Source organism: Leptonychotes weddellii, chromosome 6 (assembly GCF_054177405.1).
Source record: "Leptonychotes weddellii isolate Sample4059 chromosome 6, ASM5417740v2, whole genome shotgun sequence".
NCBI classification, from domain to species: Eukaryota; Metazoa; Chordata; class Mammalia; order Carnivora; family Phocidae; genus Leptonychotes; species Leptonychotes weddellii.
This window is the reverse complement of record NC_138374.1, coordinates 91789656-91808775: the sequence shown is the minus strand read 5'-3', so window position 1 is coordinate 91808775 and position 19120 is coordinate 91789656. Positions and strand designations below refer to the sequence as shown.

The following is a 19120-nucleotide window of genomic DNA, read 5'->3' as shown; positions in this document are numbered from 1 at the left end:
CTGCAACAGGAATTGATAAATAATTTAGCAGTGAGTCACACATACGCTTAGCTTTAATAATTCTTACAAGATCTTCGTGCAGTAGGTATTAGTCTCATTTCATGATGAGAAAAGTACTCATAGAGATTAAGTAAATTTCTCAGGATCACTCAGTCAGTAAGAACTGGAGTCAGAATTCAAAACTAGACTTGTCTGCCTCCAAAGCCCCTGCGTTTTCCAGGCACTCCACAGCGGGAAAGTATTCCAGGAGGAAGGGACAAGAGGTGACAAGGCCAGGAAGGGGCATGGCATATTGTTGTGAAAGAAGGGGTTCTCTACCAAGCTGAGGGGTGGGGGGCTCATCCTGCAGGTAACAGGGACCCAGCAGTGTTCTCCAAAGTGAGGAGTGACAATAAGAGGTTGATTTTCCAGGCAGACAACTCTCGTGGTAGTGAGTACAGGAAACTGGAGAAGACAAAAACTAAAGCCAGAGAGACCAGTTAGTCTGAGGTGAAGGGTCTAAGAAGTTCCTGCTATGCCAGACAATTTTCTTCAGAATCTTTCCCCTGCAAGGCAATGTCTACAGTCTGTCTTCTTAAACAATGGCCACCTTAAAATTTAGTGAAATGTTTTAGGATAAAAAACTTCATGTGAATGATTTCAGAAAATACATTAAGTTTCTATATCCTATGTAGTATTCATATTATGTTGTTGCTTAAAGTATCCATTCTATTAGAATAGAATATAGACTTTCTTCTATCACTGGACATCCTGCTAAGACGGAACTTATTTACTTGCCCAACTCACTGCCTGTTAGGAAAGGAAGAGAAACAGGGAGGTTGTGGTTTATATAAGATATGATACAATATAAAGGCAGGACTATAAGGAAGTTAATGCGGTAAGACCATACCAGAACAAGGGTATGTAAGGTCAATGAGAACTTTTCACAAGCTAACATGCATGCCAGAGGACATGTCTTGCTAACCACGTGGGCTGATGGAAGTGGGGAGTGGGGCTGTAAAATCTTTTCAATAATCTGAGATTTCAGGCTAGAATGGGAGAACTTGGGTATGCTGACAAACATGGGAAATTTCCTGTCCTGTATCATCAGATGTTGGAGACCACTTCAGTGTTGCCAAGTAAGATTCATGTTAAGAAAAGGGTGTTTTCAGAGAATCTGGGGAGAAACTGGCATTTTGTTGACTACGAAAAAAGACATTATTATGGACTGAAATGTGTGCCCCTGAATTCCTATGTTGAAGTGCTAACTCCCAGTACTGGTATCCTTACAAGAAGAGAAGACTAGGACCCAGACGACCCAGACAACCCAGACAGAGGGACGATCACTCGAGGACACAAGGAGAAGACCTGCAAGACAAGGACAGAGGCCTCAGAAGAAACCAAACCTGCCGCCCTCCGATCTTGGACTTTTAGCCTCCGAACTGTGAGAAAGTAAACTGCTGTTTCAGCCCCACAGTCTGTGGTATTTTATGATGGCGGCCCTAGCCAATGACTACAGACATGAAGACCCAGGGCCAGAAATGAGACCCAGAAAATAAGGACTGCCTCTTTAGGAACCAACCTAGTAAAGAAACTCCAACACGGAGCAAGAGCTAGTGGAAGTACGGTGATCCAGGGGGTAAGGGAGGATGGAGGACAGCGCAGTGCGTGGAAAAGAGAAGCAATGGAACACGGCACAGAGCACACAGGTTAAGTGTGCCGACCCTGAGCCCAATTGCGTACTGAAGCCTCCAACCTCAGCCACTTAACGCTGAGCTTTACCACCTCTTCATGCGGTCGGTACTCCAAGATGCCCTTGCATAATGGTAATAACAGCAACGGCAACAGGAGAGATGGCGAAATAATAAATAACGGGCGTCTGAAAGAGACCATGTGAACTAACTACACAGTGTGGTCATGTGGCTGGGAAATGGGGCAGGCAGGGAACAGGGGAGACACTCCGGATGAAAGAAATGGCTCTTTTTCACAAGCGGTAGCAATAAAAAGTCTCCAGGCCAGAGGAACTGACAATGAAAAAGTATTTCCCATTTAATCACAGCTATCAGCTATGGCAAGGAATACAATTTTCCCCTCAGCACTTTGTTTGCCTTTAAGTGGAGCTTCAGAAAGCGTGACAACAATTGGAGACATGTGAATAACACAATTTTTCACTATCTTTTTTGGGTTGCTGTTCTCATTTACGTGTTACTTCCACCACCTTTTTTTTTTTTTTAAAGATTTATTTATTTATTTATTTGAGAGAGAAAGAATGAGAGACAGCATGAGAGGGAGGAGGGTCAGAGGGAGAAGCAGACTCCCCACTGAGCAGGGAGCCCGATGCGGGGCTCGATCCCGGGACTCCAGGATCATGACCTGAGCCGAAGGCAGTCGCTTAACCAACTGAGCCACCCAGGGCGCCCCATACTTCCACCACCTTAAAAGAATTTTTTTTTTTTTTTTTTGCCGGGGAGAAGGAGAGAAAAAGGCTTAATAGTAAAAGATGTAGGTTCTCCAGAGCATTAATTTGACTCAGTTATTTGCCAGCTAAATACTAAATGGGTCCATGGGTTGGTGGAACAGGCATATAACAACTAAGTAAATATAATGTAATTTTACCTTATACCCCCAGAGTGGAGGCAATGGCATCTTTTTTTTAAATTTAAATTCAATTAATTAACATATATTATATTATTAGTTTCAGAAGTAGAGGTGAGTGACTCATCAGTCTTACAGAGGCATGGCATCTGAAACAGCTGTGGTTGAAGGGTTTAGAATACTAAGCCCCCAGGATCCAATGACCCAGCTATCTTAACCCAACCTATTTTCAACACCTTCAACATCTAAATTTATTTTTATTGCTACCTACAAAAACAAAATTATTTCTAGTGAGCAGCAACAAGGGCACAGAAGAACATGACACATATTTTCTTGTCTGAATCAGATCCCCAAACACAAACTGTGAAGCATCACTTTAAATATAATCTTAATATGAATTCAAATAGTTAAAAAAAAAAGGGGGGGGCGTGCCTGGGTGGCTCAGTTGGTTAAGCGTCCAACTCTTTTTTTTTTTTTTAAGATTTTATTTATTTATTTGACAGAGAGAGACACAGCGAGAGAGGGAACACAAGCAGGGGGAGTGGGAGAGGGAGAAGCAGGCTTCCCGCGGAGCAGGGAGTCCGATGCGGGGCTCAATCCCAGGACCCTGGGATCATGACCTGAGCTGAAGGCAGACGCTTAACGACTGAGCCACCCAGGCGCCCCACGTCCAACTCTTGATTTCAGTTCAGGGTCATGAGCTCTGAGCCCTGCGTGTCAGGCTCCACACAGGAAGTGGAGCCTGCTTGTGATTCTCTCTCTCTCTCTGCCCCTTCCCCTCCAACTTGTGTGCATGCAAGCTCTCTCTCTCTCTCAAAAACAAACACAAATAGTTTAAAAAACAAAGAAAGATGGATCTCAGTGTAAGTAGTTGAGCAGGAAAATTATTTATTACCAATGTTGCCAAAAACTGAAGACGGGTTCTAACTTTATGCTCCAGCACAGATAAACATAAATGTTACAATTTAAGATAGGAAGTAATGGGCAAAACACTGCAGGAAGGTATATGAAGTATGAAAACTCCCATTTTTACTAAGTCTTTGGAAGATTGATGAGAGTGAATTCATATTAGGGGAGAAAAAGATACTTAAAGTCTGATGGAAGAGAAACTGCTAGTTGGAAATAGCAGTTTTGAAGTATTCTTTTCTGTTGTTAATTTGATGTGCAGAGCTCTGCATGAGGACACTGTACCAAGTTTGGGATGCATGTAAAGGTATAATGCTTTATTCCTATGATTTATTGTTTCCCTTACTAAAAAGAGAGATGCCCATATAAAAATCAATTTTATATCCATTTATCTTATTTTTCTTTGGTGTAGGACAACCTAATGATTTTTTTTTTTTTTTAAAGATTTTATTTATTTGACAGAGAGAGAGAGAGCGAGAGAGGGAACACAAGCAGGGGGAGTGGGAGAGGGAGAAGCAGGCTTCCCACCGAGCAGGGAGCCCGATGCGGGGCTCGATCCCAGGACCCTGGGACCATGACCTGAGCCGAAGGCAGACGCTTAACGACTGAGCCACCCAGGCGCCCCCTAATGATTTATATAGATTAGCTCATGATACAATACCCACGTTCATCCACCAAGTTAATTTTAAAATATCTATATGGCTTTCTCCTTAATAAACTGAAAGAAAATGATGGGCAGAAGTAGGGATAATGGTAGAATAAAATGAAGAAGTAATAAAGGGGACAAATGTATTCTAGTTGATTAGGAACAGACAGAAAAGCTCAGTTCTCTAAATGTGGAGGGTACCTGATGCCTGGGCGTCTGGAGCTACGGCCTATTTTCTCCACCTGTCATCAACTGTTTCAGAGCACGTCCAACATTTACATGTTCCCTGTTCATTCCCATAGTACATGATTGTGAGAAGCAAAATCAAATTGCATTAATTTGGGGGTAGAAACAAAACAATGCCCCAAATCTGAGGTACACTGAGGATTATGAATGTTAATAGAAGCCACAAAGGATGGGCGCCTGGGTGGCTCAGTCGGTTAAGTATCCGACTCTTGATTTTAGCTCAGGTCATGATCTTAGGGCCATTAGATCAAGCCCCCAGTCCGGCTCCTGCTAACTGCAGAGTCTGCTTGAGATTCTCCCTCTCCTTCTGCCCCTCCCCTGCACGGGCCCGTAGGCACTCCCGCGTAGGCGCGCTCTCTCAAATAAATAAATGAATAAATAAATAAATAAATAAAATCTTTAAAAAAAAAAAAAAGAAGCCTCAAAGGAAAAAAGAGGAACTGTTTTGATATAGAAACTATCTCATTATCAGTTTGTTATTTATCACATCTCTGTATCCTGCAACATAACACTTCCCCAGCAAGAAGATTATGACCCTTTAAACCAAATATTTCCAACTGTGGTTGTCAACATAGAGGTCTTTATAGGAAAGGAACACTAGATGTGGTTCTATTAAAAATGAACCCTTTCCATGGTGTACATAAGGGTACACATTTTAGATCCATGGAGTTGACAGAAGCTTCTGTGTGGCCTCAATGCTAATTCAAAGAAAGCCTTTATTTGGGAGATTATATTCTTGTTTACACATAGCAACAACAGTCAGAAATAAATAGGAAACGGCATGAAGAAATTAGAGGTAAATAGCTTTTAATACAAATGTTCTTTACAGTTTTGTTCTAGTATGAAAGTTATTTTTCAAACAGTTAAATTCAAATCCACGGTTACCAATATGGAGGTCTTAAAAGGGAAAAAAAATGTTAAATTTCTAGATAAACAAATTTACCATATCCCATTACAAACGTGATTTGTGGGAGGCAAGATCAAATTATATTAATCCACTCTGGGAGCGTAGATAATTGTCCATCTCAGTAAAGAGGTAACTGTGCTGGCGCAGAGCTTAGAATTTTCTGAAGAAAGTAGTTACCACAGTAACCCCTCTGTCATTGGTGCCTACCTCTCCCGCATGAGGCAGGAAGCCAATTTTGGTGTGTGAGCAAGATGCCAGGGCAGAACTTTCTTTTTAGCCATCATGGGTCCTCCTCATCTCCCGTGCTCCTGTTGCCTCTGCCATCTCTGTTTATTCCACCTCAAGGCATTTCCAATGTCTATGATCACAGGAAGATGGGAGAGACAGTAGCACTGTTGCCAGGACGGAGAGGCAAGTCAGAGGAGCTGGCCATAGATGGCAAAATAGCAATTGGCACGGTTCTGCTGCCACTAACTAACCTGAGCTACAACTGAAAATTTTAAGTACAAGTCAGTATTGTCTTCCAGTGTCACTAAATTGTCTTTCAAATATAAGAGTTTTTGGAGGAAAGGTGCTTTTTTCTTGGGTAACCACCACCAACTCATTTAATGTTCTCCTCCACCATTCTCCTAAGTCATGGAGTTCAACAATTCTTTGTAGTTCTCCTCCACCCCCTTTTCTTGCAGACTCTCAGTCCCCATTGGTCTTCACTTTCTCTTCTACTTGTTAAACTCCATTTTCCATCATGTCAACCACACTCTTCTAGCCTCATCTCTCTGAACCTGTGTGTGCTTAGGGTCATCAAGTTCCTGAGAAGTGACTATTAACATTCAGAAATTGTGTGAGCCAGTTCTTTTTTTTTTTTTTTTTAAGGTTTTATTTATTTATTTGAGGGAGGGAGGGGCAGAGGGAAAGGGAGAGAGGGAATCTCGGGCAGACTCCATGCTGAGCACAGAACCACACATGGGGCTCGATCTCATGACCCTGAGATCCTGACCTGAATTGAAATCAAGAGTCGGATGCTTAACCGACTGAGCCACTCAGGCGCCCATGTGTGAGCCTGTTCTTAAGTTATTGGCACCTTGAAATTGGCTATCGGAGTATTTACACCGTGGAAATTGGCACAAGTGACAGATCAGGGATTCCCCTTTTCCTCATCCCTCTCATTCCCCCAAGATCTGGTTTATTAGAGTACCGTTGCCTTGGCCCCACTGTCCTTCCTTTGCCTCATGCTGGCAAACCTCAGCTTGGGGTCAAGATAACTGTCTACATTCTTCATGTACATATTTGGGCTGCTGTTTCTGGAGAAACTCACAAAATGCTACAGATTCTTGCCACTATGAATTCATGATCTCCAACAATGGTCCAACAACTTTGTGTGTTTTCTCACTTAGTTCTTCCAATCTCTACAACGTCTGTTCTAAAAGCTTTTCCATGTTCTTTAAACCTCTCACTCTACTATATACTCCCTTCCTCTAGAATCTGCTTAATTGAAATAACAGAAACCTTCAAATGAAATATTCTCAATTTCCTCCCCACCAAACTGAACATTTCCTTCATCCTCATTGATTCCTTGCTCATTCCCTTCTACTGTAATGGAAGAAAGGTCTATTCTCTGGAATCTAATCCCTTACCCTACTTGGAGGCCTGTCTCTTGATATATTCCTCTTTCTTTACCGAATCTTCAACTTTTCTCTTTCTGTGGGTCTTTTCTTCTTATTTGAAGATGGAGTGGTCTGGCTCCTACATATCAGCCCTCATGATTCTCTCAGCTATAGTCCCATTTGCTTTCCCTCAGTTTCTTAAACAGAACTTACTGCCTCCTTCTTCACACCGTTTGTATATGCTGTTCCTTCAGTCTGGAATGCCTTATAATCTCAGTTTGAGAAAGCTTTCCCTAAATTGTTGATTGAGTCAGAATCAGGTTCCTTTGCTCCTTCCCCTCATATATCCTTCTTATTCCCTTCTGAGCTTTTGTCTCACTTGTAATTACACAGTTATTAAGGTGATTATCTAACTAACATTTTGCACACAATAGTATGGAAATCCCATGATTTCAGGGAGCATATCTACCTTGTATTCCCTGGGTCTAGCACAGCGCCAGGCGTATAGTAGGTGCTCAATGAAGAAATTGATTCATTTAAGTTTTTTAGCATTTAGAGACTCATCTTTCCCATCCTCCAAACATCCATATCAGTCTCATGTCTTTTTTTTTTTTTTTAAGATTTATTTATTTATTTGACAGAGAGAGATGGAACAGAAGCAGGGGGAGTGGGAGAGGGAGAAGCAGGCTTCCCGTGGAGCAGGGAGCCCAATGCGGGGCTCGATCCCAGGACCCTGGGATCATGACCTGAGCCAAAGGCAGATGCTTAACGACTGAGCCACCCAGGTGCCCCTCAATCTCATGTCTTCTTACCTCTCTTGTACTTATTCTCTGGCTCGTTGGCCATCTCTTTCATCCCCCATCTTCTTCCCCTTCTAACCTTCTCAGAAGAGTTGTTTTATCTTCCTTTCTCCATTTCCTCCCCTCCCATTTATTCCTTGAATCACTGGAGTTTATACTTCATCACTCCACTGAAACTGCTCTCACTAAGGCCATTAAGGACACCTTTATCATTAACTATTGCACAATGTCTGCTTTTTACTACCTTATATGACCTCTAAGCATTACTGACATTTATTCAACTTCTTCCTTCTTGAAAACAAATACCTTTTCCCTTAGCAGTCACACTTCACTTCTCTTCTGGGTTTCTTCCTGTCTTCTCAGTCTCACCAGCTTCTACTTCTCAGCCCATTTTTTTACATGTTAATGTACCTATCCTCAACATTCCTTTCTGCTCCCCTATGAGAATTCACCCACTCTCATGGTTTCAATAGTGGGACATTCAAATACCTACTTTCAGCTCAGATCTCACTTCCATACCCATCCACTTACTTGATATTTCTATATATTTGGATATGAGATTGTGGATATACACTGCAAACTTCACATGTCCAACACTTCACTCATTATCTTCTATCCTTGTAATTTGTTCTCCTTTGTTCTCTTTGCAGTGTGATTACTATCAAGTTGCCTAAGTAAGAATTCTGAAAGTCATCACAGGCTCTCTTCCCTGCCCTAATGCTCACATTTAATCACTAAGATCTCTTGATTCTATCTCTTGAATATCTCTGGAATCTGTCGATATTTCTCCAGCCCATAACAGATACTCTGGTCACTTCTCACCTGGATTACCTCAACCACCCCTGAATTGGTCTGTCACCAATATCTAATCTTACCCCTTTCAATCCATTCTCCACACAGCAGCCAGAAAGATCTTTCTAAAACAAACAGCCGATTATTTCTGCCTCTTATTTAAAATCCCTCAGTGCTTCCCATTGCTCTCAGGATAAAATCCAAATTGCTTACCATGGCTTACATGGCTCTGCACCAGCAGTCTGGCTCCTGCTTACTTTGTCTTCTCTCTATTTAATCCCCTCACCCCCATTCTCTAGTCATCAACTATGATTAGGGCTTGTTCAACCACATTTTCTTACCTCTGGGCATATTCCCCTAGCTTCAGATACTCCTTAACTCCTGCTAACCCTTCAGGTCTTATCTTAACTCTTATTTCCTCTCAGAAGTTCTCTTGCATAGTTCCTGCACACAACAGGCACTCAAGAAATTAACTTCCTTTCCTAACTACTTTGTTTTAGTTTAACGTCAAATTTTGAGGTTTTAATTTTGCTCAAATTATTTCACTAATAAAATCAAATGAAAGAGGCTGATTTCTATTTTTAAATATTCTTTTATGAAGATCTACCAACAGACTATTTTGAGTGATGTGATGAACTTTGCTACTAATGAGATGCATCACAAATGTGGCATTTGGGACATTTTTCCAAATAAAAATGAACAAGGAACGAACAAACGAACGAACAGACAAGACTTGTTTCCCAGTCTTTGAAGAGCAATTCTCAGGGAGTTTGCATGTCCGTAGAACTAAGGTATACACAGTACTCTAACTTTTATTACAGGTGTTTTACTCTTCTAGTTTATCCTTTTATTCTTATCAGAGCAATGCCAGCTAAATGCATTTCATTATAATTAAAAGATTCAAAATTTTAATATTTCATCATTTATCTACATAGCATTGAATTGTATGGAGAGGCATGAAAGAATTAAATCATATACGATGTCTAATATCTTAAATTTTTGACCAACAAGAATGACAATTTCATGAATTCAACCTAATACAATATAAATGATGTTGAATAAAATTATATAGAACAACAGGCAGATCAAGAATAATTATAAAGGTTGTATGTATAAGCACTTGAATATCTATAGATATCACATTCATAAATTCTTATACTTTATAAAAATATCAATTTACTTAGCAAGTTTAAGACTGTCCCACAGTATACAGGCTAATTTTTTTTTGAGTTACTGAATTCCTTTTAAGAATCTAATGGAAGCTCTGGATCGTCTTACCTGGAAAAACAAAATGCTCATATGCTTGTGTTAAGAAATTCAAATTTCTACTGATTTAGAGTACATGAAGCCAAGATTCAAGTTAAGAAGGTCTACAGTAGCAGAATTTTTAACTACCAGTAACAACTGAATAATGGTATTCAACAAAGCCTGAGGAAGTACAGGATATTCATATATTAAGTAAGCAAATGACTTTTCAAATCAAGTCTGATGGGTCAACATATTTTCCGATTATAACCTAGCTGAAACCATAGGCACAGGAAGATATGAGAAACATTTAAAATCATGTTAGTTAAATCAGAAGAAAACCCACAAAAACATTTTTGATATTTAATATTATACAGGTTTGAGAAGAATAAAGTTATTTATCTAATCCAGTGTGGTTTGTTAATACATCTTGTTGTACACATGCAGAAATAAACCACATATGGAACTAAGTTACTTTTCACCTGCAACTAACTGTTGCATCTATTTTAAAAGCAGTCAGTTCACTGCAATCACTCATCACCTAGTTCCTTAAAGTTAGAGGAAAGTGATTCATCCTGTTGGGTAATTAAATGAGAACATGTCAATTCAAAAAAGATATAATCATACACAAATACTAACTTTGAAAATAATTAAAATAATTTTTTTTATTTTTGATATTCTATCTTTAATCTCAAGGCTGCAGATAAATTGTGAGAGCAGCTTGTTTGCCTATTCCATACCTGCAGTCACCTCTGTCTGTGAATGCTTCGCCTAACACACAGCCTCGATCTGTAAATCCATCATTCCCTAAACTTTGCAGTTGCCAGCATATTCTGCTACAAGGACGGCATGAGGACGCACATCCTTACCACACCCCTACTTCCATTATTCATTGCCACACCTCAAGCTCCACAACTTCTCACAAGTTGCAGCATATAAGAATGGGGAAGAGGGAGGTGGTGTGAACGGTATGACAGACCTCAGTGTTTTTTCAAAACAGCAAGCTGTTGTGAAATCGATTTAGTGGGTTATGATTACCTTTTCGGTTTGAAGATTTTTCTTCAAGAAGTTTAAATGACACAGAATACAATACAGTAGTAGAAGAGGAAACATCAGAGTACATCACACATTGTAAGAGTATTTCTTCAGATATGTATGTGGGGGGGGGGTCAGGGTTTTGATATAAAAGCTATTTTAAAATGTAGGTCTCAGTTAAAAAACAATTTTAAACCTTTAGGTTGGAAACCTATGCTCCAGTTCCAGCACAATCCTTGGATATTATACTACTTCCGTCTTCCTTCTCTGAGTTTCACCTCACGTCTACCTCATAATCACTTTATAAATTAAAATGATATCCTGTGATACAAAATCAATATACAAAACTGTTGTATTTCAATACATGAATAAGAAACTACCAAAAAGAGAAATTAAGAAAACAATCCATTTTATAATTGCATCAAAAAATACCTTGGAATAAATTTAACCACGGAAAGATCTGTACACTGAAAACTATAAGACATTAATGAAAGAAACTAAAGAAGACACAAATAAATAGAAAGATATTCCGTGTTCACAGGTTAGATTAATATTGTTAAAAGGTCTATACACCCAAAGCAATCTATAGATCGATACAATCCCTATCAAAATTCCAATGACATCTTTCACAGAAAGGGAACAAACAATTTTAAAATTTGCATAGAACCACAAAAGATCCCAAATACCCAAAGCAATCTTGAGAAAGAAGAACAAAGCTGGAGGCATCACACTCGCTGACTTCAACAACATTACAAAGCCAAAGTAATCAAAACAGTATGATAGCAGCATTAAAAAAAAAAAAAAAAATACAGACACAGATCAGTGGGACAGAATAGAGAAGCCAGAAATAAATCCATGCATATATGGTCAATTAATTTACAACAAAGGAGCCAGGACATACTATGGGGAAAGGACAATTTCTTCAATAAATGGCGATGGAAAAACTAGACAGTCATATGCAAAAGAATGAAACTGGGCCACTATCTTATACCAAACACAAAAATTAACTCAAAATGGATTTAAAAACTTGAATATAAGACCTTAAACCATAAAACTCCTAGAAGAGGGGCGCCTGGCTGGCTCAGTCATTAAGCGTCTGCCTTCAGCTCAGGTCATGATCCCAGGGTCCTGGGATCGAGCCCCACATCGGGCTCCCTGCTCAGCGGGAAGCCTGCTTCTCCCTCTCCCACTGCCCCTGCTTGTGTTCCTGCTCTCGCTGTCTCTATGTCAAATAAATAAATAAAATCTTTAAAAAAAAAAAAAAAACTCCTAGAAGAAAACATAGGTGGTGAGCTCCTTGATGTGTCTTGGTGATGATTTTTTTTTTGGATTTGACATCTAAAATAAATACAACAAAAGCAAAAATAAACCAAGTGGGACTACATCATACTAAAAAGTTTTACACAGAGGTGCCTGGGTGGCTCAGTTGGTTAAGTGTCTGACTTGATTTCAGCTCAGGTTTTGATCTCAGGATTGTGAGTTCAAGCCCCATGAGTTTAAACAAACAAACAACTTTTGCACAGCAAAGGAAAACCATCAACAAAATGAAAAGGCAACCTATTGAATGGTAGAAAATATTTGCAAATCATATATCTGATAAAGAGTTAATATCCAAAATATATAAAGAACTCCTATAACTCAACAGCAAAAAAAAACAACAACAACAATCTGATTATAAACTGGGCAGAGGACCTGAACAGACATTTTTCCAAAGAAGACATACAGACAAACAACAGGTACATGAAAAGGTGCCCAGCACTACTAATCATCAGGGAAATGCAAATCAAAACCAAAATGAGATATCACTTCACATCTGTTAGAGTGGCTATTATCAAAAAGATAAGAAATAAGTGCTGGCCAGGATGTGGAGAAAAGGAAACCCTTCTGCAATTGTGGAAATGTAAATTGGTGCAGCCATTATGAAAATGAAGGTTCTTCAAAAAAATTAAAAACAAAACTACCATACAATCTAGTAATTTCACTTCTGGGTATTTATCTGAATAAAACAAAAACACTAATTTGAAAAGATAATATGCACCCCATGTTCATTACAGCATTATTTACAATAGCCAGCAATGGAAACCTAAATGGCCCCTGATAGATGAATGGCTAAAGAAAATGTAGCATACAGGCACAAAGGAATATTATTCAGCCACAAAAAAGAATGAAATCTTGCCATTGGGCACAATATGGATGGAACTTGATGGCATTATGCTAAGTGAAATAGGTCAGACAGAAATAGATAAATACCAGATGATCTCACTTATATGTAGAATCTAAAAAACCCAAAAATACCAAGTTCAGGGATACAGAGAACAGACTGCCTGAGGCAGGGGGTAAAGTGGGTAAAATGGGTGAAGGGGGTCAAAAGGTACAAATTTCATTATAAAATGATGACATTATTCATTATAAAATAAATAAGTCATGGGGATATACTATACAGCATGATGACTATAGTTAATAATACCATACTGCTACTAGGAGAGTGGATCTTTAAAGTTCTTACCACAAGAAGAAAATATTTTGTAAGTATGGATGGTGACAGGGGTTAACTGGACTTATTGTGGTGATCATTTCTCAATTTTGCGACTGAAACTAATATAATGTTATCAACTATACCTTAATAAACATGGTGTCCTGTGAGTACTGTTTTATATAGCTAAGAAAAAGTTACTCTCCTTAGATAATGCAAAGACAAAAAACAAAACCTAAAACAAGACCTAAAAACAAAAAACAAAATCAAATAATTCATTATTACTTAAAATAAAAATTCATGTCTATCTGCTCATGTTCACACAAATTATTCTGGTTGCACATGTTCATTCCAGAAATAGCCCAATCAAATCCTATTTTGAACTTACTTTCTAACATTTTAAGTTTCTGTGTCTTTCAGATACCAAGTTTCTGGTTTGACCATTGTTAATTGCCTCCATCCTCTGAGGAGCTTCATAAATTATATTGGAAAAAATCCTTCCCTGTACATCTCACGATTTTGGATTGCTTCCTGGGTTTTCCATTCTCAGTGATTGCCCGATGTTACCAAATTTCCCTTGAAGACATTTAACTTTCTACCTTACCTGTACCTCCTAATTCTCTCATCTCATTCTTAGAAATGAATGTTTTATTTTAACAGATTCCTATAGAACTGTTCTAGTTACAGTACCTTTCTCTGACAGCTCTGGAACAATCAGAGGGCTGGAGCCTACCTTTCAAACATACCACCCAAAAAATTCAATCAAAGCCACCATGACTACTGAAATGTATTTTCAAAGTCTACAGACAAATGTGGCTCATACTTAGTCATTTGGCCCAGCCAAATAAAATAATTAGTCTGGAAGGCTTTACAAGTTTGCATTTCAGGATGAAGATTCAGAGGTTTGTTTTGCTTTAGTATCTTTGGAAAATGATTTTTTTTTTTTAAATATAGAATTCATTTGAAAGACAATATTTTTTTTTCTCTTCAGTTATTTACTTTTGCACTGAATTGTACTTTTCGACATTTAGAATTCACTTTAAAATAAGTTAAGATAAAAAACAACAGTGTTACACCAAAAAAGTGTTAGAGTGGATGATGCTTAAATGAAGTCTATGTCAAAGTACATTTTAAGTAATGAACTTAATAACCCAATGGCATCTCAATCTTCTAATCTCCTAATCCAAAATCTATGGAGTCATCTTGACTCCTCATTTCCTCTCATACTCATGTGTAATGTATCATGAAATCCTTTTGGTTCTCTTTCAAAATATACTCAGGTTCCAACTACCTCCGTCTCCACTCCATCTCTATCTCATTGTTATCACCCTGGTAAACTCTATCATTATTTTTCAACAGGATTACTGCAAAACCCCCTGTCTGACCTCCCTACTTCCACCCTTACTTTCTTGCAGTCTGTTTTCAACACAGTAAGTGCTGTGATCCTCTAAAACCTCAGACAGATCATATCACTCTTCCACTCAAAACCCTGCAAGAGCTACCCACTTCACTTAAAGTCTGAATCCTTACAAAGACCTACATTTTCTGGCTCCTTGTGAGCTCTCTAACTTCCTCTTCTATTGCTCTCATTTTCATTCACTTCACTCCAGCTACATTGGCCTTCTTGCTGTTCTTCAAACCCACCAGGCATGAGCCAGCCTCAGGGCCTTTGAACTAGCTGTTGTCTCCACTGGAACATTCTTCCCCTAGACATCTCCATGACTAACTCCTCTCCTTCACCTTTTTAATGAGGTCTACTTACTCTGAATACCTATTAACAACTGTAACTTTCCCTCTCCTCACCAATCCAGTCTTGCTTATTTCACCCTACTTTTCCTTTTTTCCTAGCTATTTATCACCTTCTAGCATATTAAATATATTATTTATTATTTTAGTCATTTATTGTCTGTTTCCTTCTGCAAGAACATAAGGTCCATAAGACATGGGATCTTTGTCTCTTTGTTCAGAAGGGAAATTTGTATTTATGTCATAGTTAGGTAAGAAGATTCCCTAGTATATTCCAGAGGTACAAGAATTAACATCAATAAATTGGTTCCAAATCTTTAAAAAATGTGCTCTCTCATCTTGGTACCATAATTTTCTTGATAGAAATTTCCATATCAAATTATTATATGAAACTTGTTTAGTTTTATGAGACATAGGTTAAGGAACAATATATCCATGACCATTTTGCAGATGTGGGGTGGGAATGGGCAGACCAAGACTCAAAGCTTTCCTAGTCCCTTGGAGAAAAGAAAGCACTGCCTAAGCAGGCTTTTCTTGCTTTGTCGTAAATAATCCTAAAACAGATGGCCAAAAGCTAAATACTAAGTCTGCTGCCATGGAAACCACTATCACAGCAGTCCATTCTAGAGCCCTACCTATAAGATAAATGTTTGTCTTCCTATTGTTCCAATCTGAACCTACTAACTTTCACTCCAAGTCCTACTAGAAGGTATTATACACATACCAGCCTCACAAAAATGTCTGGGAGAGACTAGTTCATACACAGTATCACCTTAAACATAGTCAAAATCCAGCAATGTATAGAGAAAGGGTTTTATATAATTGGCCACGTTCTTTCTGCATTCAAGTCTGTCTTTATTATATATAAATCCATGTACCTTACCTTAATATTGCAAGCCTGCTCCATCAGTCTTCTGGCATTTTCCTCCGCCCTGTATCTCTTTGGAAGCTGAACTCTGAAAAACTTTAAAGCACCTTCAAAATCAGCCTGCAGAAGATCTTCCTTTGAGGTCTGCAAAATAATCCCAAGAATCATCATTACATTTTAGCCTGCCTTCAGGACAAATACATTGAAAAAAGAATTTCTATTTTCCCAAATGCATCATTGTAGCTAAGATCTAGCTTAGTTCCACAAGTTATTAGGAATAGATTTCTAACCATAAGTCACCATAAATCCTAGGTGCAGTATAAGAATTAATTAATAGGCTAACATATTTAATTTACATAACCTGAAGATCAGAATGGTGGATCCCAGCAAAGCTAACCAAGTTACAGCTCTGGAGGGAAAAAAAAAAAAAAATGCCAGAAAAGGAAAAAATTTTAACTCTGGGTCTAATCTATGACTTTAGCTTGCTGGGTGTTCTAAGGATATTATTAGAAACTTGGCTGAAGACATAGACAATGTAATCAAAGCACATTAAAATTATATAATGAACACCTAATGGGAGAAGGGCCTTTCAACTAATGACAACAGCAGTTCAAGAAAATAAGAAATTGATCCCCCACCTTAAAAAATGCTATGAAAAAGTAAATGAAATGAATCACTTAACTAGCGAACTTCTTATGAAAACCGTTTGCAAAATTTACTTCTTCAAGAAATAACCACTTAAAAATAAATATATGCATGCATAGAAAAAAGATGGAAAGGAAATAAAAGGTTTCTCTGGATAGTGGGGTCACAGGGGTTTTTACCCTTATATTTTGCTGTACTTTCTGCAGTAAAGATTTTGTAATAAGAGGGGTGCCTGGGTGGCTCAGTTGGGTGTCTGCCTTCAGCTTGGGTCATGGTCCCAGGGTCCTGGGATCAGGCCCCACATCAGGCTCCCTGCTCTGCGGGAAGCCTGCTTCTCCCTCTCGTACTCCCCCTGCTTGTGTTCCCTCTCTCACTATGTATCTGTCTGTCAAATAAATAAATAAAATCTTAAAAAAAAAAAAAGATTTTGTAATAAGAAAGACAATAAGGGGTGCCTGGCTGGCTCAGTGGGTAGAGTTGGTGACTCTTGATCTTCTTTGGGTTGTATGTCCAAGCCCCACATTGGGTGGGGAGCCGATTTAAAAAAAAAAAAAGAAAAGAAAAAGAAAGGCCAGGGGCGCCTGGGTGGCTCAGTCGTTAAGCGTCTGCCTTCGGCTCGGGTCATGATCCCAGGGTCCTGGGATCGAGCCCCACATCGGGCTCCCTGCTCGGTGGGAAGCCTGCTTCTCCCTCTCCCACTCCCCCTGCTTGTGTTCCCTCTTTCGCTGTGTTTCTGTCAAATAGATAAAATCTAAAAAAAAAAAAAAGAAAGGCCAGAAGTATTTTAATAAACAACTATAAGCAATCTTTGGCAAACACCCTGATACAAATTATAGATTAAGCAGACAGGGTACACAGAAGTAAGCCAAAGAGAAATAAGATGTTTTAAGAGTCAGAAATTATCAAAAACTTCAGTAATAAAATGAAAAAACAAAACAAACCAGGATGGCTAGAAATCATAAACTATGCGCTAGTTCAAAATATTACTTTATTTAGATTCAAATGTAGAGCTGATTAACCTTAAAGGCTGTCCTGAAAGAGTATAAGAAGTCAGAGAAATTCCTGCTCTTCACAGGGCTGGAATCATCTTCAGCACCCTGGTCCCCAAGCCATTAGACATGTCATCTCCTAGGTGAGCCATTGCAGTAACCCACTAACTGGTCTCCCTGTTTCCATTTTGTTCCCCACAATCCACTCTCCTTATCATAGCCAGATGATACCCTTTCACATCCTGTGGTTCTTCTGTGTAAAGCCCTCCAGAGCTTCCTACTGTGCTCAGAATGAAATCCAAAATTGTTACCATGGCCCACAAGACCCTTCATGATCTGGAGCCCCTGCCTTCCCCTCCAACCTCGTCTTGAACCACATTTCCCTCCTGTTCTCAAGCTCCAGGCACACTGGCCTTGTTCCTGTTTCTTGTACACACCAAGTTCATTCCTAACTGAAGGCAACTGCCCTTGCTGTTCCTTCTGCCTGGACAGTCTTCTCCCAGATTTTCATAAGGATAGCAACTTTTTGTGATTTAGATTTTTAGCTCAAATGTAAAATCTGAGCGAGGCCTTTCCTGAGCACTTAAATTCTCCCCCACCCCCAGCCCATCAAGTAATTTCCCACCAACGCATTTTCCCATTTTACATCTGTTTCCTCCTAAGGAAAGGGGCCTTGTCTGTCTTGTTCATTGCTGTATCCACAGTGACAAGAATAATAACTGGAATATGGGAGGTACTCAATTAAAATTTACTGAATGAATGAATTCTACTTTCATCTCCCTTACCTTTTAAACAGAAACATGTAAAATAAAATAATCTATTAATTCATACAGCAGGCATTTCCACAGGGGTACCAGGTTGCCTCAGCTTTAGATCAGAAAGTAGAGCTAGGCTAATGGTAGCAGTGGAAAAACAAGCCTTGGTACATCTCAGATTGACTTCCTCCCTCGTAGATACTTAGACACGATGGTGATGATAAGTGGTAGAATGTTTAGCATGACAGAGTGCTATCAACTCACCTTAACTTAGTTGGAAAAGACTGTTATGGCAACATCAGCCTAAAAGAGGGCTTCTCTGACCAAAGTATCAACTGTTGAATTGCTGGGAAAGCATCCAGCTGCCAGATATACCAGACACACTACATCCCCACTCTTCCTTTCTCACCTGTGATACTGGCTTTGACGATCAGCTCTCTGGTGACTGTCAGGAAAACTCAGGACACACTGCTTCTGGAGTTTGTGGGGAAGCAGGATGAGCAGCTATCTTCCCCACCCCAAAGCCTTTGAGGCCACTGCTTCTATTTTCTGGGCAACCAAGCTCTAGTTACCTGGTAACAGATGGCCCCAAAATGGTGGTGCAGTTCCTTGCCTGAAGGCAGTAGCATGATTACCTAATACTGCCCAAGGCCTAATTTCAAGTCCAGCCTCTGAGTTGGTGCAAAACCAGAAAGGTGAGGATTAAAGCTGAGGAATCATACAGCCTGTGACATGTGACCTCTGGTCAGGGAGGGGTGGCCAGGTCAAAGAAATGCTGTCTGAAGGAGGCTACCCACTCAGGGGAGGTGCAGCAAGAAGCTCCCCACCTGGGTGGGGCTAAAGCCCAGCCGGGGCTGAGTCTCTGGAAGGCAGAATTCAGAGTGCCCCG

General features: G+C 39.4%; 1 protein-coding gene across 3 annotated transcripts in view; it reads right to left on the bottom strand.

The window, feature by feature from the left end:
- Positions 1-19120, bottom strand: part of LOC102744208 (rab GTPase-activating protein 1-like) — a 359561-nt gene that overhangs the window by 141705 nt on the left and 198736 nt on the right. For all 3 annotated transcript variants that reach the window (XM_081824632.1, XM_081824635.1, XM_006733066.3), the window contains one exon: positions 15858-15986. In XM_081824632.1, coding sequence (XP_081680758.1) covers positions 15858-15986 — 129 coding nt within the window. The remainder of the gene's footprint in view (positions 1-15857; positions 15987-19120) is intronic.